We start from the raw sequence: 24,208 nt of genomic DNA, 5'->3' as shown, positions 1-24,208 counted from the left end.
ATGGTGATGATGATGGTGGTGATGGTGGTGATAATGACAGTGGTGGTGATGATATGATGATGATAGTGGTGATGATGATGTTGGTGATGATGGTGATAATGATGGTGATGATTGTGATGATGGTGATGATGGTGAAAATGGTGATGGTGATGATGATGGTGGTGATGTTGGTGAAAATGATGGTGATGATGGTGATGGCAATGACCATGGTGATGGTGACAGTGACAGTGAATGAAAAATAATAGCTAACAATACTCTGCTGTGTTCTTCCACTTAACCCTAACTACTCTCTGAAAATACTATCGTAATTGTTATTTTATGCATTAGAAAACTGTTAGGCAATATAACTTTCCCAATACACTGTATATAATAAGTGTGTATATATAAACCAAATTGCTAAGAGAAATCAGGGCCAATAGAAATCAATGCTTAACTCAAAAACAAACCAAGGAAAGCTTAAAAAAATAGTTTTCCAAACTTGCTCTTTGCTTTGGATTTCTCTTTGATATCACCACACATCAGGCTCTTTTTATCTCATCACTTAATTCAAAGGATCAATTCTTAGTAAGTCTGTACATAACTCTTGTAATTTTCCCCATTTGCTGCTAGCTGGTGGTGCTTTCTGATATATTGTTGCCATCCTGCCATTTGCTGTTCAGTCACCAATCATGTCACATTTGGTCTTCTGTGCCTACTTTCAAGGGCCCCAATAACTTCACCACATATGCCATTTCCATCCCAAACCCACAAAATGGGCCTTTCCATTGTCCTTTGTATAAGTCATATTCTTTTCTACCCTTTTGCTTTTACTAAAACTGTCCTTTCATTTCTACCACCTCTTATGCCCCTATTTTCCCATAAAGCCCTTTCTGGCATCTCAATTACACTGGGATTGCTTCTTCAGAACTCCCATGATACCTAGAACTGATTGGCTTTACTAATCCTTGGGTCCTCACACATGTACAGCCCAATGTAATGTCAATGCTGTCTTGCCCAACATATAAATTAGTCATGTACCTAAGGCACCAACAAATGAGGTGTACCTAAATATTTTCTTTTGAAAGAATTTATTTTTAAAAAGTCATTCTGGGAGGGAAAGTAGAGTTTCTTTGAAGTGTCTTGTTTATGGTTATTGTTTTTGCTTTAATACATGGTCTTTATACAGTGCTTAGAGGTGATAAAATTCTTACTTCATCTCTGGATATTCTTAGTTTTCATCTTAGAAGTTTCTTGGGTAAATGGACCATGTCTTATACTCATAAAATATTCATATATAATTGGCTCCAAGACAAACACTCATTTAACATAGGATATAATTGGTAAAGTGTATGCATAATATATTCCTGAGATAACAAACAATAATTAAAATACCGTATTTTGTTGAATATTAGATGTCATAGATTATAACAGGTACTATTATCTTATATACCACAAAAATAGAAAATAATGCCACCAATTTAACCATAACATGCCAGTGATTGTAAGATACATTTCTGTTTCAGAAGTGTTAAAAGGCAGGGGCGCCAGGGTTGCTCAGTGTGTAAAACAGCCACACTGATGTTGGCTCAAGTCATGATCTCAGGGTCCTGGGATGGAGCCCCAGGTTGAGGTCCCTGCTCAGGGGGGGAGTCTGCTTCTCCCTCAGCCTCTGCCCCTTCCCTTGCTCTCACTCTCTTTCAAATAAATAAATCAATCTTTAAAAAAAGAAGTGTTAAAAGGCAAATGAATGCATATATGTCTTAGATTTGATTAAATACGTACACTGTTTTATAATACATTGGCATTAAGCATCTTAACATTTTCAGTGATACTTCTAACTCAATGATGAAGCCATGACCCCTCCCTACTAAAAGTTTACAGTCTAATGGAGGGCACATTACATAAGTGAATCACTATAACCAAAGACAAAAAGTGATCAGAGCCATCCAAGAAGTTAAAGACTCTACAGAAATGAAAAGAATGGAGTAACTACCTTTAATTGGGTTTAAAAAAAAAAAAAAAAAAAAAACCTATATGGAGGAGGTAGTATGTGCAATGAAGTTTGAAGGATCAGAATTTTGCACAAGATTAGTGGGCGTAGAGGCATACTAACTGGGAGAAATAATACATGCAAAGCCATAGAAACAGGAAAATATAAGCAGTCTTTAAAAGAGCAAAAAATCCAGATGGACTAGAAATAGGAGTAGCTGGAGAAGTTGCAGAGATAATCTAGCAGAGCCAGTGGTACCATATTGTAGAAGGCCCTGGATGCTGAGCTGAGGATGTGAAAGATTTGGTAGACAATGCAGAACTACTTAAGGCTTCTTAACCATGAGATGCCTTGTTGAGAGCTATTGTTTACATGGCTGGCTCCACCTCATTCTGTGGATCCAAGTCTAAATGCTCTGTCTTCAAGGTCCATTCCCCACTCTTAATAGGTTCTCATCTGTAACTCCAAACTGCCACATCCAGTTGGTTTCCCACAATGCACTTGGCACATGGCAAGTCTACCAACCACATGGCAGGGTCCAAGTTCTTTAAACACCAAGCAAACCAGAATTGTCCCTGTTTTGCATGTAAAACTGTCATTTTATAGGGCACACAACACTCCCATTCACCACAGTTTCCTGGTGCCTGGCACACAGTAGGAATTCAATTATTTGTTCACTAAATAATACTCCATCCTTTCCTGTGTCCTCTTTGTCATGTTCCCTCTACCTGAAAGGCCTTCCTTCCACATCCCGCCATCATTATGTTTCCATCTACCACGGTGTCTCTCAAATTTCAGTGAATGCCTGCTTCAGGTGCTGCCGGCCCCAGTTACACAAACCCCAAGCCCTTTTGTCTGTGTGCCTCTGATGGCATTATTTGTACCCTGCATAATATTTTAGTGATTTGTAAACTCTTCTTGTCTCCTTGGCCTCTACCACAAGATGGCTATCTCTCTGAGGGCTTGCCTTTCTCATGTCATCCTTACCAAGTAATATTTGAGTTGAATTATGAACACTGTGATAAAAACTAAGAATAATAGAATCATGGGGCACCTGGTGGCTCAGTCGGTTAAGCATCTGCCTTAGGCTCAGGTCATGATCCCAGGGTCCTGGGTTCAAGCCCTGCATTGGGCCTCCCTGCTCAGTGGGGAATTTGCTTCTTCCTCTGCCCCTCCTCCTGTTCATGTTCTCCCTCTCTCAAAAAAAAAAAAAAAAAGAATAGAATCATGTGGCATTTGGGCAGTATATTCAATTTTAACAAATTATTCAACAATAAGCAACAATACTTAGTGAAAACACATTACTGACAAGAAAATGAAAATGAGTTACCAAAAGGATATAACCTTTCTGATACTGCATGCCAAATCTGAGGCAGAAGTCATGATCTCACGAAGTGATTTACTTGCGAATGGGCTAAGAGCATTTCTTGAAAAAGTTGTGTCTGTATATAAGTGAGTTATTCTAATAATCACTGAGAAGTTGGTAAAAATCTGAACATTAGTTTTACTTTCTCAAATCTTATGTATCATTAGTTTCACTAAGCGAAGCTGTTTTCTAAATTATGTATTTTATTAAAATATTTCACATGTATTCATTGAAACTTTGACTGATATGTCTCTAGGAAGCAAATTCTTTGAATTATTTCTCTGTTTAGTTGAAACTTTACCCAGCAGAGGTGTGTTGTCATGTGATGTTTATTAAATAACAACTGTAATTTTCGGTTATTGAACAATCCCAGCACGCCCAGCCCGTGATAGACTGCTTCCACATCGTGCCCTTTAACTTTCACAACATTATTTTGTAGAGGAAAACACTGAACTTTGGGTGGATTGTTCATTGATTGCTGATTGGCAGCAGTTAGGCTATAGACCCAGGCCACTTGTCTTCCTGGGCCAGGAACGCCATTCCGCCACATCCCTGCCTAGCACCCCCTCGAGATGTGCTGTCTGCTCTCACTTCCAAGACGTAACTTGGCTGTGAACAGGAGGCAACTTGCAGACTCAATTTGCAACTTTTTTCTTGTTGCAGGAAGAGAAGTTAAACTTTGAGAGAAACCTAATGGACAATCTCCACAACAGGTAAGCTATTTTCTTCTTAATGCTTTGGGAAGAAGGTTCTGGTCTTTCTGTTTTCCATTAAATTTTCTATTATTCAGTCTTTCGTGACAGTTTTGTTTTTTTTTTTAATCAGAAACTTTAAAGCCAGCAAACTGAGCAATCCCTTAAATCCATTTCTCTCTGGCTTCATTCAGATTTGAGTAGAATTTCGTTATTTCCTTTTTTACTTGTGTTGTTTCAGGATACAGTTATAGAACATGTGAAATGAGCATGACCCAAATAAGTCTTCCCACTGAAAGATTTATATTATGAGGAACTGAAACAAGGTGGTGGAATATCGCCTTGTTTGAGTTTAGTAGAAACGTGCCCATCAGACAACTCAAATGTTTTGCCACTCGGCCCATGCCTGTGAGTCACCGTAAAAGCACAGTGAATATTTCTTCGTGGATTGCAGATAAATTTTAGCAAGTTAGATGAATTCAAACAAATAAGGAATCCACAAACAATGGGGATCAAAAAAAATAATGGGGATCAATTAGACCCATAGAACAAGTAGATTAACACCAGGTACCTAGGAAGCTCTATGTAAGTTTGATATTTTTATCATCATCATGATTATAATATGTTATTAATATCCTGAAGGCATTGGGCACCTTTGAAAAGTTTTATAAGTAAGGAGAGTGATATGATTAGGATTTGTGTCCTAACAAGATCATGTGACTTCTTTATGTCCAATGTGTCGGGTGGATGCTGGTGAGGAGAGGATAATGTTATGGGCGGGGCAATGGCAGTGCACATGGAGAGAAGAGGGTGGGTCTAAGAGAGACAGTGTAAGAGGCCGCATTCCTGCCTTCAGGTTGCATCCCCCCTGGAATATGGTCCTGAACTCTGCCAGCACCATTATCTGCTCTGCTCACCTTTCCCATAAGCCTTTCTTAATCTTCCCAGGATACTCAGGTGCTCCTTAATGCAATAGTGGGTGACGCGTTTCAGTTGTGTTAACACTAGACTAGTCATCTGCCTATGTTTTTTTTTGAAGATTTTATTTATTTTATTCGACACAGAGAGAGAGGGCACAAGCAAGGAGAGCAGCAGGCAGAGGGAGAGGGAGAAGCAGACTCCCCACTGAGCAGGGAGCCCAATGTGGGGCTCGAACCCAGGACCCTGGGATCATGACCTGAGCCAAAGGCAGATGCTTAACCGACTGAGCCACCCAGGTGCCCCATGCTTGTTTGTTACTTATACATTTTTCCCTTGCTAGACTGTAAATTCTTTCCAGATTCCTGAAATTGAATTCAGCGCTTGGCACATAATAGATGCTCATAAAATATATGTTGCATGATGGGTGGTGTGCCCTTTAACCAACAGCAAATATCTTCTGTCTCTTTGTGTCCTAATAACTAGCAGGGTATACTGCTCCCAGTTTGGTGCTGAGGGATAACTGAGGCCTTAGAACCATGTTTAGTCTCTTCAAGTGCACAAACTGTGTTTACTGTTCTTCCAAGACACCTTGGGGATTCAGTTCTGCGTATGGAGGAGTCATCTAAAGTATGAGACCTTCTGTTTTTTCTTGTCCTCTGACCAGTTTTTGCTTCCAGCCTTGAGTCCGGAGTACATGTGTAAAATGAGGTGGCTGAATGGGATGTTCTCTAAGATTCGTTGTGGTTTCGGGCAGTTTTTTAGATACTAGGACTTAGAGCTAGATGATTCCAAGCATCAGCTCTGAACTAGGCTTGCTCCTAAAGCTGTCGTTATCAGTAGCAGTACAAGACTGACCGTATGGTATAAACTTGGGTCCACATCGCCTCCTCATCATTGCCAGAACTTAGCTTTTTCTAAATGCTTCATGTTTATTCCAGACCTCTCCCCACTCCCAGATAAAGCTGTTTCCCAAGTAGGAGGCATACCGTTTGTCAGAGATATGCCCTGATTCCCATGCGGTTCCAGGGCGGATTCGCTCAGAACATCGCTCATTTCTATTCACAGTGCCTAAACACAACTAGCAGCCCATGGTTCCAGAATCTTCTCACAGACGACCATGAACATGAGAGCAGTCAACATTTAAGAACTTCCTGCTTACCAGACATGCTCTACCAGACCCATCACCGTGTTTAAATAATGTGTGTGTGTGTGTTTTTTTTAAAGGATTTTATTTATTTGAGAGAGCTTGAGAGAGAGAGAGCATGAGCAGGGAGAGGGGCAGAAGGAGAGGGACAAGCAGACTCACTGCTGAGCAGGGAGCCCGATGTGGGGCTTGATCCTAGGACCCCGGGATCATGACCTGAGCTGAAGGCAGACAGTTAGCCAACTGAGCCATCTGGGTGCCCATAAATCACGTGATTTTTTTTTTTTTTTTTTAAGATTTTATTTATTTGACAGAGGCACAGTGAGAGAGGGAACACAAGCAGGGAGAGTGGAAGAGGGAGAAGCGGGCTTCCCGCTGAGCAGGAAGCCGGATATGGGGCTTGAACCCAGGACCCTGGGATCATGACCTGAGCTGAAGGCAGGCAGCTTAACGACTGAGCCACCCAGGTGCCCCTAAATCACGCAATCTTAAAATAGGAACCCTGCGAGATTACCTACTGTGTTCGACATCTGATAACTGGCAAATTGAGAAGTTAAATGGCTCCCTGGAGGTAACCCAGCTATGAACAGGCCAATCCAGATTCTGACTCCAAAGCCCATTCCCATAATTACAGTGCTAGACTGTCTTCTGCATACTGGATTTCCAAGTTCTTCCTCTTCTTCTCCTAGACCCCCTTTATGATTTTATACACGTTCTTTGTCCGATCCTTCTGGTAATGTGGCCAGAAAATGAAAGCAATTATGTGCTAATGCCAAGGATGTCTCTTATGTTTCTTATGTTTCTAAGCAGATACCCTACTAAAGATGGGTGATGCTGGGCTTCCTATGCAGCTTGAGCCAAAGTCAGAGGAGCCCAGCACACTGAGTTGAGAAAAGTTTTGTCCTTTGATACTGTTACCATGATGGTCCAGACTGTGCCAGAAGGGGGGTCCCCTGATCACACATGAGAAAGACAGAACTGCACGTGTTAAGTGAAAACACATCATCTTCATTTCAGATTTTTAAAATCTTCTCAAAGAAACTATAATGCTATTATGTGAAGATGCTCCAAAATGCACTTGTTCAAATTCTTGGAAAGTAAAAGCCATTCAGAAGGTCGTGGTTCCCGCCCCCACCCCTACCCCCACCATCCTGAGTTGAGTCTGAATCTTGGTGCTGCAGTGATTATCCCTGACCAGCACACTTGGTTTGGTTTTCAATGGCATGGTCTATTAGCTCATCAGCCAACAAGATTCTACCCAAGGAACAGAATTTGGGGGGAACATCTAAGTCCACATCACCAAGGAAAATCTGTTATTTTCAATGAGATTATGTAGCCATTAATTGAGTCCATATATGGTCCCAGTCACTTTCTCCTCAGAGCTGTCTGTGATAATCTGCATTGACTTCCTCAGCATACACTGCAAAAGCACTTTGATAAGCCCAGGGGGATATCTGGATTACTGCTGCTAAGAGTTTTGGATATTTGTCTCAAGCTGTTGACTTGGAGCCTCACTGAAGCATTTAGGGGCATATTACAAATCAACTTCCTGACACTGTATTGATGATGGGCAATGGGTCGATACGGCCCAGTGCCTATACTAATAATAGGGAACAACTTCCTTATTTTACCAGCCATAAAGAACATCTGTAAGCTTATTATTAACCACCATCACCCACACCCATCAATGATGTTGAGTATTTTCATGAGATTACAAAAATAGCATGAAGGTTCTTCTTCCCTAATCCCTTTTCCAGTGGCAGTTTTAGAATACCCGTATATGGATATAGGAGAGGTTTAAGAGCTTGAAAGGGACGATAGGAGACTTGTAAGAAAGTCACATTGTACAGAAGACAGACTGATTTGTGCTGAGAAAGGGAAGGGAACTTGATGACAATGATGGAGGGACTCACGTCCCTTCCCCAGCCACTACTGACATTCCCCACGAGCCGCCCTGCATCAGGCGTGCAGCAAGCAACCATATCTACATTCGAGAGTACCAGTTTTTGCAGAATCCAATGCTGTCACCGGATATTCTCCGGTGGCTGAGCTAGAAAGCCTTTGAGCGGGATACTGTTTGTATGAGTCTAGGTCCGGTCAGAAACAGGAACCTCTCCTTTCAAACAAAGGGAAGTTAGAGCCACTTGGCAGAGCTGGGAAACCAACTGGTGAGGCAAATACAGAGATGGTCAAGGCAGGAAGACAGGAGCACCATAGGGGGAGGTGCAGACCCGGGTGCTGGGCCAGTAGCCGGAGCCCTGGAGGGCTGTGAAGGAGATTCGGTCCATGCCAGGATGGACTGGATACCGTCCACACAGCGAGAAAGAAAAAGAGAGAAATATCCTGCCTTCTCCCTCTTCCGCCTCTGCTCTTCCACCAGCACCTTCCATCCGTGGGACCCACCCAGACCCAGAGGGCCAGGACTCCTAGGCATTGCCCTGCCCTGGGATGCGGACCAGCAGGAGGAGGCAGGCGTGGACTCACAGCAGACAGGCCGTGGACCAGCCAGCCCCATGTCATGATCTGTGCCAATTATGTCCCAGTTACTAAACATGAGGTCATTCAAGTGGATCCCATATTTTGAGACACTTGGTTATTTTAGCTTTTCCCTGTTACAACTCCCATAGAGAAGGATAACAGACTGAATGTAATTTAGAAAGTGTTTCAATGCAAATTCTGAAAAACAGAGTTTTTAGAAACTTAAGAAGTTTGGAAAACTGCCCCAGTTGGGGATGGGATTGGGAACAGCAACGACAGGTATGAGTTTCTGACGAAAATTAAGAGGCCTAGACTGCCTTGGTATCCTTATAGCAGTAAAGCACCGGTTCTCGAAGTGTGGTCCCCAGAAAGCATGAGCATCACCTGGGTGCTTGTTAGAAATACAGGTTCTCGGGCCCCACCTAGACCCAGGTGTAGCCCGGGTCACTGCGGGATCCACCAGGATCCCCTCGCACACCCCAGCCTTGATTCAGTAAGGGATCACATCGCATCTGCTCCACACAGAAGTCTACTCTTAGGAATGTGCACTCCAGAGAACAGAGCAGAGCTACTCAGACTTTTCCCCTAAAACAGTTCCCACCAAGGGTTCAGGAGGATGGGGGCCTAGTGAGGTATCTAGAGGGCTGACCCAGACTACTCACAGACTGGAAGTTCCTGTATGCCTTCTGTCTGTTTCCAGTAATGCATGCCGACTTTGACTTTCAAACCCACAATATCCTGAATTTATGTTTAATTAAAAATAATGAGCTGCGTCCCCCCAAACATTCAAATTGACCCATGTGTTATTTTGTGGCTTGTCTTCACTTCCTAGTTCATGGCCACGTACCCTCATCCGAAAGATGGGTCTCCAGAACCAGCTCACACATGGGCTAGCCCGCAGGGTCTTGGGGGTGCACAGGGGTGGCCACAGGGAGAGGCAGCCACATGGACTGCCCAGCAGCACCACATCTAGGGGGAAGGAATTTTAACTCTGTACTCCACAAGCTCCTTCTTCCCTGGCCACTTCCACAGAATTATTCTCCAGACGTACAGGTGGGAGGGAGCTACCCAGACTCTCCGATTTGGGGATCTGATGAGCAGTCTTTCTGTCAACAGTGGTCTGTCTGTGTAGAATTGCGGGAGCCCTTTGACCCTACCACAATGTGGCCAGATTACAGAATAAACCTCGTGCTGGGCTGGAGATGCAGGAGGCCCTGCCATACAGTGGTGCCACAGCCACTGAGACTTAGAGGTGATGGTCCACTATCTGAAATATTTACCGCATCACCTACTCCCTAACTTTGCCCCAGAGCAAAGCGCCTACACTATTTATGCCCTGCACCCTGTCTCAGAGACCTTTCCCATACACAGTCCCCAGCCGATGTAGATTAACCAACTGCTCTGTACTGCCATCTGGTGGTCACAGAGGCAAGCACACCTCTAAAATTCTGTCCCAGCCCAAATTAATAGGATCTAGCTCCCTTTTGCAAAAGCTACTGGATTCCCAAACCGCAGCTTGTTGTATAATCCAATGGACTCAGAAATCAACAGAACCTACCAAGACAGATGCCAGGAAACGTTAACAATAATGAGAATTAGAACAGCAGCATTAATAGCTACACTGTACCACCTTCTAACTTATATCCCTTGACTTATCTATAAAACAGTGGTTCACGCCTTAAAGGATTGTTGAAAAGTTAAAATGAATGAGTACACGAAAGTTCCTAAAACAGGGGCGCCTGGGTGGCTCAGTCAGTTGGGTGTCGGCCTTCAGCTCAGGTCATGATCCCAGGGTCCTGGAATTGAGTCCCACATCGGGCTCCCTGCTCAGCTGGGAATCTGCTTCTCCCTTTCCCTCTGCCCCTCTCCCTGCTCCTGCAAGTGCACGCTGTCTCTCTCTCTGAAATAATTAAATAAAATATTTTTTTAAAAGTTCCTAAAACAGTACTTGATGCATAGTAAACACTGAAACTTAGAACTACCTGTTCTAAGTATTCGTAAGTACTAACAATATGCCAGACACTATAGTAAATGCCTTACAAACTTCTAGCTCATTTAATTTTCAAAACTGTCCTGGCAAGCTGGAACAGTTACCATTCCCATGTTGCAGATTCGTCAGCTAAAGCTTAAAGAAACTAAGAAGTTTGCTTCAAGGTCACAAAGCTAATAAGTGGCGGTGGGAGAATGGAAATTGGCAACTCGGCACCTAGATTGCTCCTTTAAACACCAAGCTGAAATGCTGATATGCTGTGATGAACCTTCCCAAACATTTATCTAAATCCTATCCCACCCCACCCAGATACCCCGCTGCCACCACCACCATACCCACACATTCTAGACTAGAAGTTCTCTCAGGGAGCACCTGGGCACCATTGTTTTCCCAGAACCTGGTCCAGTGCCTGGTACACACTAGGGATTCGTTGGAGAGCCATGGAATCAGTGGAGACACCATGTAATGACTGTGATCATTCACGAAACGTCTGTCTTAAGGACAGCAGACCAGTGACCACCTCAGGAAAGAAAACATGGCATCAGATTTTGAACAGAAGGAAGGGCCATAGACCTGTGTCTGTTTGTTCCTTTGTTTGTTTTTAAAGATTTTATTTATTTAACAGGGAGAGAGAGATCACAAGTAGGCAGAGAGGCAGGCAGAGAGAGGAGGAAGCAGGCTCCCCATTTGAGCAGAGAGCCTGATGTGGGGTTTGATCCCAGGACCCCAAGATCATGACCTGAGCTGAAGGCAAAGGCTTAACCCACTAAGCCACGCAGGCGCCCCATAGAATTGTTTTTAAGATCCATCAGAGAGATGCGGTTTGCCAGTCTATGGACCACAAGAAGAGGAAAATGGAGTACATTATCATTGTTGGAAAAGTCTTATTGTTCCACATTTAACACAGACACCCAGGATCCTGTGGCCCCAGCAATAGTGAAGTTATGGGACCAGGACCTGGCTTGTTCCCCAGAGCCGGTGCAATGAAGCACCGCAGGAACAGTGTAGACACCCTCCTCGGGTAAACACACCAGCAAGAACAGCCGTAGGAAAGGCCAAGGAGGCAGCCCTCTAAATAATACGATTTGAGTGGCCCCAGCACAGCCTCTCATCAAGATAGAGCTGTTTCAACCTGACATTTCATCCTCGGAGACTGACTGATTTCTTGGCTCCTGCGAACTTAACCTCCAGCCCCGGTGCCCATGCCTCCTCCCCTCCTGCATTCTCCAGTAGAGACTGGGGGCCCAGCAGCACACCTCCTCCAGCCTCACAGGGTGGTCCCCGAGATCGGAGTCCTCACGTCTCCCAGGAGCTTTGCTGTTACACGTCCTCTCCCCCGGGACTCTCTGGACAGAGGCTGAGGAGACCCCTGCCAAAAAGCCGCACATATGAGGGAATGAGCCAGAAAACTCGGGGCCTGAGGAAGCACAAAAAAGGAAAGCTTTTTGTATTTGGTCAGGACCCTAGGCTGGGCTGAGTGTGGACCTGGGACCAAGCATACCTCAGCAGGATGGGCATGATGTAGTTTACAAGCTACGAGAGAAACCTAACCCGCACCAGCATCCTACTGGTACCCGCCTTGCCTCAGGATTCACGGGGGCAACCGTGTGTAAACCAAGTTGAGAAGGGGGTCATGAGGGAAGTCCCCTTTGTTCACTGAGTCACCTTTTAGGTTATCAGATTAGGAGGAGAGCTTTGAGGTCATGGACTCCTTTTGCAGATAAAGAAACTAAGGAGTCGAGAGACCACAAAATTTCCCACGTCTGTGCACATGGTGCAGGAGCTGCTGCTAACATGCAGCTTTGCCTGGCCTGGCTGGTTCCCACCGGACGCCATATGACACTTTTAGTCTGAGTCATAAAGCTTCCCCTAATAATTAGAACTGTCATCGTTCTTACTAAAATACAAAACAGAAGTCTTGTTGGTTGTTAGTAAGTCTTTGGGCAGGGGGAATTCTGTGGTCAAATAATTTGGAGAGATACTGAGGTCAACAAAGTGAAATCGTTCTTTTTCAAAACCATGAATGTGTTCACCTTTAATTTTTTTTTTTAAGATTTTATTTATTTGAGAGAAAGAGAGGAAATGAGCAGGGAGAAGGAAAGAGGGAGAGGGAGAAGCAGCCTCCCCACTGAGTGGGAGCCCGATCCCAGAACCTTGGAATCATGACCTGAGCAGAAGGCAGATGCCTAACCGACTGAGCCACCCAGGCACCCTTCATCTTTAATCTTAATCTCTATGATTCCTAAACCTATCTGACCTGGGACCCCTTTCTGAGGGGAAAAACCTACAAAGACATCTCTGCACATCAGTATCCCATCGAACCCAGTTCTGGGCGATGCTAACATATATTGTAGCACATTGACTATAGAAGATTTTATTTATTTTTATTTATTTGAGAGATAGAGGGAGGGGGAAGGAGAGGAAGAGAGAATCTCAAGCAGACTCCCCACTGAAGGCAGAGCCCAGCTCAAGGTTTGATCTCACGACCCTGAGATCATGACCTGTGCTGAAACCAAGAACCAGGAGCCTAACGGGCTGAGCCACCCTGGCGCCCCGTACATCAACTATTGAGGATGTATAAAACAGACTCTTTGATGATGCTGGTAATACAAGGTCTTTGTATAGTTTTTCAGGTTCTCCAAAATCAGCCAAGCTCTGCCTCTTCAGGAGAAAAGGAAACACACCAAGAGTTTTCCAAGGCTATCCAGAAAGGAAGAAACAGATTGAGTAGTCTTAGAATGTAGCTTCTTGTCCCTTTTCTGTTGTGAATTCAGTAGTCAGGGAAGTTGGGCAGGCCATCTCCTATTTAGCCTAGAAAGCAGATTATTATCCTTCATTCCTCTTGAGCCCGGGAGCTCAGTACCCAGAACGACTCACTAAATATTTGTCAACTTCACCTGCTGCCCAGGTTACGTGAAATCCCACTGTTTTGTAAACACTGGCGAGTTGGTTTTTCAAAAACGGGAGCTGGAAATTTAAGTGTTTAATTTCGTGCCTCTCTCCCATGCATTCCAACTTCGATCAACTCAGACCACTTCCCCGAAGCTGCCTCTACCGCTCCTGGACTAGAACCCTTGGAGCAGAAGGCCCTTGACCCTGAGAATGACCCAAGGGAGGTTTTTCGGCTTCCCAAGCTGAAAGAGAGGAACTGAATCCCACCCATCTCTCTCAGCTCCTGCCCTCTGCTCTTTGTTTTGGGCCACTGGGTAGTGTGACCTCAGGTAGAAAATCTACTCATCCTTCATTCACTCACACCTATCACTCAGCAGGCACTCCTTCATTTGAATAGCAAGTTGCGAAGGGCCTGTGGGTGCTGGGTCCTGCCGGGAGTTAGGCGTTGCCTGTGAGGAGCTTGGGATGGGAAGGGGAGGCAGAGGGCAGAGGACACCAAAGCACTCGTCCCCTCGAAGAGGGCAGCGGAGGACAGGAACCATCCCTTCTTGGCCTCCAGCGTTCAGGTGCCTGGTACTGGTTACTGAGGGAAGGTCTTCAGGATATACTCAGAATAACTAAATCCAGAAAAAATTGGAGGGCTTTTGGAGAGCTCCATTTCAAAACCTTTCCCCCTGTGCTTCCTTATAGGGAATATCTTAATATCAGTGATTTCCCGCCAGTGGTTGGTCCTAGTCTAGGGATACACAGAACAAGAGCTGACATTAGATTGGGGCTTTTTTTTTTTTTTTAATTTCCCTTTTTTTTTCTTTGAACTTTTCATTTTGACAGTACGTCAGGTTTACTGAAAAGCTGTCAGAAAAGTTCAGAGAACCTTCCTATACACTCGACTCACAGTCCCCAAAAGTTAACATTTACCACATTAGCTTGGTCCTCTCTCTTTCTCTACACATGCACACACGCACCCAATTTTGTATCTAAATCATTTTAAAAATTACGGACACCATGCCCTTTCCTCCTTAATCCTTGCTTCTGTGTTTCCTAAGAACAAGGATGTTCTCTTATATACCCCAGTGCTCTGGTCAAAATCAGGAAATTAACACTGGCTTAATACTGTTACCTAATATATAGGCCTTTTGCAGATTTTAGCAACTGTGTCAATAATGACCTTTTAGCAAAAAGCGTGTGCATTTCATTTGGGCCATCGTATCTCCTTAGTCTTCTTTAATCCAGATGGCTCCTCGGTCTTTGCCTTTCTACTATAATTATTATTATTATTATTATATTCTAATATATTAATATAATAATATATTATATTATTATTATATTCTACTACTATTAAGAGTTCAGGCCAGCCGTTTTGCAGAATATCCCTCCATTTGGGCTTGACAGATGTCGCTTCGCTCTTCCACCCCGGTTACGTTCTTTTGGCAGGAAGACCAGTGACATGGTGCTGCGTTCCCAGCGCGTCCCATCCGGGGCACCTGGAGCTGGTTGGTCTTGTTGATAGCAGGCAGTGCTCCCTTTGGTTATTGGTCGCGGGTGCTGCTTGCTTGGTTTCTCCACGGCCCACAAACTGTTTGAGCCTGAAGCATGTGCCGGGGAGATGCTGAGACTAGCCTTTCTGCTCCCCTCAAACTCTTGCCCACTAGTCTCCGCACGCACTGGTTCTTGCTGGAATCATGCATTGTTATGATGGTGATTGTTCTGGTCCCATTATCCCTCGTGTGCGTGTGTCAGCTGGCTTTCTACTTATAAGGCAGAAGTTTCCCTTTTTAAAATTTCTATCAGCGAGATTCACAAGTCCTCGTTTTATGCAGTGGGTTATAATCCTTTGTATCCATAGTATTTATTTTGATTCTCAGTTGTTCCTGATTTGGCCAGTAGAAACTTTGAGAGCTGGTTCCTCTTTCCTTTGCCTCTGTCACTCCTTAGGATCGTCCCTGTACACAGGCACTGTGTCTCTTAAGTCAGATGAAGACTCGGTGTCTCTGCCCAGTGGCAGAAGACTGACTCTCCATGGTCTTCCCACCTCCCCCTACCCCCACCACGTTCCCGCTCATGGAACAGGATTTTCCAGCAAGGACACTTGACTAGTAACTGACAGAGCATTAGCGAGTCCATCCTCAAACACAGGACTGTTTAACTTCAACACAAAACGTGGGGCAGAGTCAACCCCCAACACAGGACTCCGCGGGCGGGCGCCTGCGGCGGGTGGACATACCATCCTAATGGTATTTGCTTTTCCCCTGTGTAAACCAGGTGATGGTTGCAAAGGATTTGCCCTTTGCTTCTCTGTTGCTTTTTTATACTCCAAAGAGAAAGCAGATTTTGATTCTGCTAAGTCATAAAAGGCACCTGACAACTTAGTCCTTCCCTTCAAGCTAGCTGTTGTCAAAGTTGAGGGGGAGGAGAAAGCAGGTAGACTGCCCATTTTGAACTTAGTCTTATTTCGAAAGAGCACGTATTCTGCCCCACTTCCCCCCAGCCCCCCATTTCCACATGTCACACCAAGCAAAGAATATTCCCTTTTCACTCCTGGAAATAGGAGAGCTCCTTACTCAAAGCAAGATGTGGATGTGGACGGGACATATGAAAAAAGAAATATATTGGATTTGTTGTTGGGAATCTTCATATAAGGAAGGAAATCCTAGATACGGGCAGGCAGGGGTTAGGTGTAAATACATTAGTCCCCACCCTTTCCGTCTGCGGTCACACAGCCTGGGACGCAGTTGCCTCAGTGAGGGAAGGAATGCCACTGGGGAGGGAAAACCCCGGGTGTGTGAGAGAAGGCCAAGCCCTGACCAGGAAGAGGCTGTGTCTGCTGGCCAGAGAGGCTCGGAGCATGGCCCTCAGGTAGGAGACCAGGTCCGGAGGAAACCCATACAGTGTGCCCCGAAGGCCAGCGGTGGGGGAGAAGCCAAGCTAGAAACTTGTTCCGGAAAGGGGAAAACCATCAAAATGTCCTTCACATTCCATGGTTTTGAAGAAAAAAATAGAGATCCTGTGGTTTTCCTGGGGGAGGAGAAGGAGAGCCTAAAAGGCACAGGTGACTTGTAAATCCTACAAGGAAGAAGGGATGTGGTGGCCCTCCATTTGGCCTCTTCAGTCTCAGTAGTCATTGCATTTCCGCGCGCGTGGCTCACAGGCCCAGCCCCCTGCAGCAGGGGGAAGTGAGTGCCAGGCTTCTCCAGGTCGACCTTGGTCAGCCTCTGACACCTGCAAACACAAGGTGTGGCTCAAGGCCTGCTCGTTCCTCACCTCCTCCCATCTTTCTTCTCTCTCCCTTCCTGAAAACCTTCCCTCCTATACCTCTTGAGCTCCCCATCCGAAAATTGACCTCCCAGATATTTTTACAATGATTAATATTTCACGATGGCTGGGTTATGGACATTGGGGAGGGTATGTACTATGGCGAGTGCTGTGAATTGTGTAAGACTGATGGTTCACAAACCTGTGTCCCTGAAACAAATAATACATTATATGTTAATTTTAAAAAAGTAAAAAAAAAAAAAAATGCTGAATTATCAATTAAAAACTTTTATGAGAGGGGCGCCTGGGTGGCTCAGTGGATTAAGCCGCTGCCTTCGGCTCAGGTCATGATCTCAGGGTCCTGGGATCGAGCCCCGCATCGGGCTCTCTGCTCCGCAGGGAGCCTGCTTCCTCCTCTCTCTCTGCCTGCCTCTGCCTCCTTGTGATCTCTCTCTCTGTCAAATAAATAAATAAAAAATCTTTAAAAAAAAAAAAATTTTATGAGATTGTAATCAATTAAAAATTTTCTTAACAAAGGAAGAAAAATATCTCACGATGGCTTCAAAGACATTATGATGACCCACGGTGGGTCCTCTCTCAAAAATTTCAAGGCCTGGTTTTTCCTTTTTTTTTTTTCCACCACCTATCCTCCTAACTAATTGTGTTTTTAAAGAGTCCAAGATAAATAAAGTATTGCAAGTGGGAAGAGGGGCAGGGTTTTGGAGCAGGGTCAGGGAGGGGTGAGAAGGAGGGAAGCGGGGCTGATGGAGGGGAGGAGGGGCATGTGGTATTTGTTATCTATCCCGTGTGTCCAGCTGATATGTGAATGATTAGCAGAAAATAGGCCCAAGTGGGAGCAGAGGCTGGGAACAAAATTCCAAGCTCTGGAAGTGGGGTCATGGAATTGAGAGCGCTTTGAAGAAGGAAATGCTTGTACGCACGGACTACTGGCTGAGCTCCCTGCGATCTCTCCCTCTGAGGAATTTCTGTGGCACTTGGGACTTATATCTTTCAGTTGGTGCCACAGTTGATAGAAATATACCATTTGACCCTTATTCCAGAAAACAAGTATTACTTGGTGTTGCGAATGCGTTTGTTCATGTGTGTGTTGTGGCAACTAGATTTTATCTTTCTTTAGTGTAAGGCTTCCATCCTTTTTTAAGATTTTATTTATTTATTTGACAGAGATCACAAATAGGCAGAGAGGCAGGCAGAGAGAGAGGGGGAAAGAGGCTCCCCACTGAGCAGAGAGCCCGATGCGGGGCTCGATCCCAGCACCCTGGGATCATGTCCTGAGCCAGAGGCAGAGGCTTAACCCACTGAGCCACCCAGGCACCCCCATCCTTTTTTTTTTTTTTTTTAACGTGCTGTGTCCAAATAGGTCTGAATAATAAGTATGTGGTTCTTGTGAAAATTAACTCATATACTCTCCAACGATGCTATAAGGTAAACATATCATCATTCCCATTTACAGATGGGATAGCTGAGGCCCAATATCATACAGCCAGCTGGAAGCAGAGCTGGGTTCTGAACCATACAATCCAAGTAAATCTCCCCATCTCCAATCTATGATCCCATCGGCAGACTTTTTTTTTCTTTTTTTTTTTTTGGTCATAAGCAGTAACATTCGCAAGTTCCAGAGATTAGGATAGGCTATCTTTGGGGGGCCACTTTTTCAGCCCTCCATAGAAGGTTGTTTGTGGATTATGTAGGTCCCGTAACCTACCCGTCTCTAACCTCTTAAAGAACACCAGTCATGGGGCGCCCGGCAGGCTTAGTCGAAGAGCATGCAGCTCTTGATTTCAGGGTTGTGAGTTCGAGCCCCACATTGGGTGTAGAGATTACTAACAACAACAAAAAAAAAACTTAAAAAAAAACAAACAGAGCACAGGTCATTTCCCATGTGGGTAAAGGCTCGTGAAGCGGTTGTGAGGGCATCCTGGGAATCCAGCCATGACTAAAAGAAGACAGAAGAAGGGCTGGGAGGCAGCGACACAGCCAACAACGAACCACTTGTCCCTCTTCCTAGCGTGTGTATCTTACAGGGAGGGAGGGACCTGGGCTGTAAATTCTGTTATCCGCCTTTTAAAGGCTGTGGGTTTTAGAAATGGGAAGTGATTTAGAGGTTCTTCCACACCAGTGTTTCGGCTCTTTAGAGGCAAGATAAGAACAACAGGATCAGTTCTACATGGAGGGAAGATGTGAGTCAGAGGGCAAGCATCGGGAAACACGACACTCGGAAAGGGGTAGGTGGGAGATAAAAGCGGCCCAGAGCTGAACCCACCTGCTGCCAGGAGGCCCCCAGGGGCCCGTCCTTGAGCTGTAAGAGCCTGGAGCCCCTGGACCGGAGCCAGGCGCAGCCCAGTTGTGGGAAAGGCAGCACAGGTGCACTCTAGTCCGGGTGGAGCTTGGAATGATGACCGCAGCTGTGACCTCCTTGGGTGTCTGCTGTGGAACATGCCCGTCAGCCACCTCACGCAGATGTCCTTAAACACTTGCGTGGCTAATCCCTTGGTAAGGAATGCTCTCACCTCTCTTTCACCTCCCGATGCGGACACATTCCCGCATCCCCAGCACAAGGCGGTGAGGGAGGAAATGGTACAGACCGTTTTCAACCCCGCCGTTCTCCCCCAGCACTCTTCAGCCTGTGTTGCCTCCTTTGCCGACATATGACACAGGGAACTCCCCGGGTTGGTGAAAGGGCCTGGCACAGAGACCCGTGTCCGTAGGTGTTCGAGAGCTCTGAATCCACGGTTTGGGATAACGGAAGGGGTTCCTAGGAACCCTGGCCTCCCTGACTCGCATGTTATCCTTTTGCCAAAAACTGTGACTCAACGAACTTGGAGTCTCTGGGGAAGAGAAAGCAAATGTAATTCCTATTCACATGTCATTCACTGTGTTCTTTCCTTTTTAACTTTCTTTTCCAGATGGTAACACAAAATAATCCAGATGGGGTGCAGGTGCTGTAAAATGATACAAAGGTAAGGTTGAAAACATAACCTGTCAGTGGAGGAATCTGGGATTACCACGGAGGCCCTCTGAAGACCAGGCATGGGTTTAGTGCGTTTATCCCGCTTTGGGGCATGACCAGCATCACCAAGAAATTATGAGTTTGGAACTGCTTTGATACCATTTAAGGGGACACGTGGCCCCGATTTTTAAATTTATTTTGCTCACCGCTCAGAGCGCTTTGGGAACGACATCATCCTCTGAGAGCGAATTTGGTTTAGGCTGAATTTCCAATTCCCCAGCGAGCTTCATGCAAAGAAAAGCTTGGGTTTCAGAAATGGTGCCTGAATGAAATGACATCGCTGAACAAAATCACACCCGTCACATACGTGTTTTTAATTTTGTCCAGATTCCATTTCAGAATAATTTGGATCCCATGAGACTTCTACACAAACTAACGGGAAAACATTAATTAATTTGCTTCCTTCACAAATAACACTTTTTATCATTCTAGTTCTATATCTGTAGCTAAATGGCTGTCTCCATTTATTCATACGTATGTGTGTATAAGTTCTGTTCTATTGTAGTCACAATATGATGGCAGTCTTTATCCAAAAAACACTATAATAAATATTATAAGTGTCACTCATTCAGTTCAGACTTCATATTTATTATTGTAATGACTGCACAATATTCCATTAAGGGGATGTGCTGAATCATTTATTCCCCTGTTACTGCACATCTGTTTTATTTCCCTGTTTGGTTGTTTTAAACTCTATGAATCACTTTGTGCTTTACTTTGTTGCATGCTCTCTTGGATCTCTTCTTAGGATCTCTTCCGGGGGAGGGGGGGTACACGTTTACACCAACTCTATCTAATTGGTTTAGATACATATATAGGCTTAATGGAATAATCCCAGAAATTAACAGGAAGAGAAGAAGGAAGAAGAGCCTGCAAAAAAAAGTATTAATGATGGAAGTTAGTCATTCATAAAGGTAGTAATGAATAAAGTGAATTAGTGTTTAGCCTGACCCTCATTCTTGTCTCCCCCCCCCCCCCCGCCCCAGCTATCTCTTTGATCCGGTTCAAGTGCCCTCCCCTGGCTATGTCAACGAGGTGAACAGCTACAAGGTGGATGAAAGTAACACTGGTAAACTGAAAGGCAAACAGAGCAGCCAAGTCCTCGTGCACAAAAATGAGCTGCAGATCGAGGGCCTGAAAAGGACAGCCAGCAGAGGCCGAGCCTTCGGCGGGCAGGAGCCCCACTGGCCTCCTCCAGGACAGCCCCCTCAGGGTGATACAGCGGGAGGACACTGTGCCGGCAAGGCCAGCAGTGCCATCAATGGCATTGGCCCTGCCCTCGCCCCCCTGCAGCCCACTGGGGGTCATGGGCCCCACCAGGGTGACAGAGGCTCACAGCCTGCGAACAGCGTCGCCCCAACTCACCCCTTCCCAGAAAGAGGGGGTCCAGGACAACAGGACAGTGCGCTGCTGGCCTCGCAAGAGACCCCGGTCGTTGGAAATGGGAACTCCAGAGCTGCTTCCCCGGTGGAAGGTCCTGCCTTGGAAGTACTAGACCATGACCTCCAGATCCCGGCCCCAGATTACCCTCCCCTTTGGGGCTCAGTTGTAGACAAAGCTAATCGGGAAGAAAAGGACTGTCTTTCCAAGAGCCAGACTGAGGAGGACCCCTTGGCAGGAACTCACCCCAGGGCGGGGGAGCGCGGTTTGAACATGGCCTTCCCCTTGAAGAGAAGTTGGGATTCCTTGAACGAGGCTGTGACGACAGACGGCCTAAGCATCTGCTTTAAAGAGGAGGCTGTTGCTCAGGCTGATTCGAGAACCGAGCGGGAGGATGCACGTGGCTCCCCCGGCGAGCCGGGTGGGGACGCAGAGGATGAGGATGCGGCTGTGGCAGAAGCCCTTGCGGCCTTAGAAGCAGCTACCGCCGGAGAAGACGTGGACATGGACGAGGCAGATTAGGGCCCTGAGCAGGTGGCGCAGTGCGCACATCGGGTGCCCCTGCTCTGTGGACAGACTGGCACCCCCGGGCGGCCGTACAGGTTATTTGCTCGGCGTCGGTTCTGATGATCGCTGGGGGGGTCTGCGCCCCAGGCGTTTGTTGTTCAGTACAGACCGCCCCGCGGTGCCTACGGGCCGGGCTGTCACTCAGGACTCTGGAATAAAAATCAGAGTGGGCAGTGCGCGACTGCGCACAGTGCATGCAGGAATTATGCAGCCTGCTTGTCCACCCACAGATGTCCCTGCAGAACATCTGGGACAGATGTTCTTGAGAATGCTCTGAAATCCCAGCGCTTAATCTCCTCCCTCCTCCCCACCCACCAAGGGCGCAGAATCACAGAACATTCTGTCTGTAACTTCTTTGTCTTGCTTTTGCGAGCCAGACATTGTACCCAACCTGGAAAAGGTAGCTACCCCCACTGAAAGTGCCTAGTGTGTCCCCAGAGCATGGCTTGCCTTCAGGGACAGTCACCCAGGGAACTAATCACTAACCACTTGTTTGACATCGAGTTGAGCTCAGCAGCCTTCAGGATGGAGAAGAAGCCACCAGTAAGCAAATGGTTAGTCATTAGCTGCGATATTAAGACACCTTGACCTTAACTTTTTTACATTATTACTTTTTAATCTTCTCTGGGACTCGGGGAAGCCGGCCAAAATAATTCTGCAAACCGCTTATATTGTATTTGAGTTTTAAGTTCATGAGGTTGGGAAGAGCCAAGAGATAGACATTTTATGCCACTTAATGTCTGATTCTGATTAAAATATAACAACATATGTGTCTGTCTGTTGTAACTCAAAGGTAGTTCTGATTTCCCCAGACCGAGTGTCAGTAAACCTCGATGTTTCTTTCCATTTGGAGAGCCGCACTGCCGAGTTGCAAGTGAGGAGAACCAACCCGTTTGCTGAGGATGGCTTCGGCTATCTGTCCCTGCCATTCAGACTCATGACACCACATGCTCTGATCTTACTGAAGGATGAACCACAGCCCTCTCTGGGTGCCAGTCTTTTAATTTATAAAAACAAGAACTGCCCTTCTGACATGACTCAGTGGAGAATTTAGAGGATGGTCCAGTCTCTCTAGAAAAATACGAACACGGAAGATGCCATCATATGGCATTTCATAACACAGGCTCTGAAATATGGCTGACCTCGGTTTGCTTTCCAGCTTTGCCACACGACCTTGGGCAAATAATTTACGTGAGAATAGTAGTATATATTTGTAACGATTAAATGAGATTGTGCAAGTATTTATCACGATACCTGGCACACAGTAGGCACTCAATAAAAAGCTAAATCTTATCAGTTAGAAACAAATCCTTGAAAAATGGTTTTATGTCCTCATACCTGAAAACTCTAATACTGTCAAGTGTCTATAATATCATCACTGTGCTTTGATGATCCTTTAAATAAAAACTTGATTTCTGAGCTTCCCAGCATCTTTAAGGATGGCAGATGCTTACTGATGCTTACCAGACGTACATTACCCTGGGTTGGTTTGGTGGCATACCATCTCTACATACAGGGTCACACTGAGTGCTTAAAACATCGTGAATTGCATCATAGGTGGATTTGCTGTTGTACTGAGTGCTTCCTGTTTGAGAGTGATCCCTTCAACAGTTTCCCAAAGTGTATCTGTTGGGATTAGGTTCAGCTGCATGTGATAAGTGGCTTATATAAAAATGGAGATGCGAAGTCTGGAGTTAGCAGTCCGAGGTACTAGAGTTCCATCCCATCAGCGACCTGTGCTCCCATCATCTTAGCTTCCTTCTCAAGGTCACTGTGTCTTCAAATCCTTACATTTGCTTTCCATGCAGGAAAAAGAAGGAAGGGAATCACCCTCCCTTCCATTTACACCTCCTTGGTCAACATCTAGTCACGTGGTCACACTGAGACACAGGAAAAGGCTAAGAAAACTAATTTTTCTGTCTGGCTGGATTTTCCAATTAAATTCGGGATTCACGGGGGCGCCTGGGTGGCTCAGTGGTTTAAGCCGCGGCTCAGGTCATGATCTCAGGGTCCTGGGATCGAGTCCCACGTCGGGCTCTCTGCACTGAAGGGAGCCTGCTTCCCTCTCACTCTCTCTGCCTGCCTCTCTGCCTACTTGTGATCTCTCTCTGTCAAAATTAATAAATAAAATCTTAAAAAAAAAAAAAATTCGGGATTCACTTACTGAGAAGAGGGAGATTAGAAATTGAACGTTGAGGTGGTCAGCTTGCCGTGTCTGCCACATCAGGTTCTCAGAATGCAAGAGCCCTGGAGAGAGCCAGTTTGCAAGAGGTATTCACAGTTGGTATATCAGAAGGGCATTGAATTTTCAGTCCAGTGGAAGGAGGACTGGACAGTGACAGGCATCCTGACTTCCTTCTGCTGTCTCAACAACAGGAAGATGAAAGAAGACAATTCAGACGGAAGAGGGGTAGGGTAAGGAATGAGTGCAGACAGTCTCTTTGGCTTACGTAGAAACACACTTCTGTGCTTGGCATGTGTACCTAATTTCCCCATTTTGAGACCGCCACAGATATTTCACCATGT

At 45.6% G+C, this 24,208-nt stretch overlaps 1 protein-coding gene across 2 annotated transcripts in view; it reads left to right on the top strand.

The window, feature by feature from the left end:
* The window catches only part of C2H4orf19 (chromosome 2 C4orf19 homolog), an 86,421-nt gene extending 63,971 nt beyond the window's left edge, over positions 1-22,450 (top strand). The window contains exons 2-5 of one of the 2 annotated variants that reach the window (XM_045997891.1): positions 3,999-4,048; positions 6,014-6,147; positions 19,632-19,685; positions 20,722-22,450. In XM_045997891.1, the coding sequence (XP_045853847.1) occupies positions 19,654-19,685; positions 20,722-21,637 (948 nt within the window). In that variant the 5' untranslated portion in view covers positions 3,999-4,048; positions 6,014-6,147; positions 19,632-19,653 and the 3' untranslated portion in view covers positions 21,638-22,450. The remainder of the gene's footprint in view (positions 1-3,998; positions 4,049-6,013; positions 6,148-19,631; positions 19,686-20,721) is intronic. The other variant, XM_045997890.1, reaches the window with a different exon arrangement.
* Positions 22,451-24,208: the final 1,758 nt, after the last annotated feature.

This window comes from Meles meles, chromosome 2 (genome assembly GCF_922984935.1).
Source record: "Meles meles chromosome 2, mMelMel3.1 paternal haplotype, whole genome shotgun sequence".
Taxonomy (NCBI): domain Eukaryota; kingdom Metazoa; phylum Chordata; class Mammalia; order Carnivora; family Mustelidae; genus Meles; species Meles meles.
Note: the sequence above shows the minus strand (reverse complement) of the source record. Positions and strands in the feature narration are given on the sequence as shown.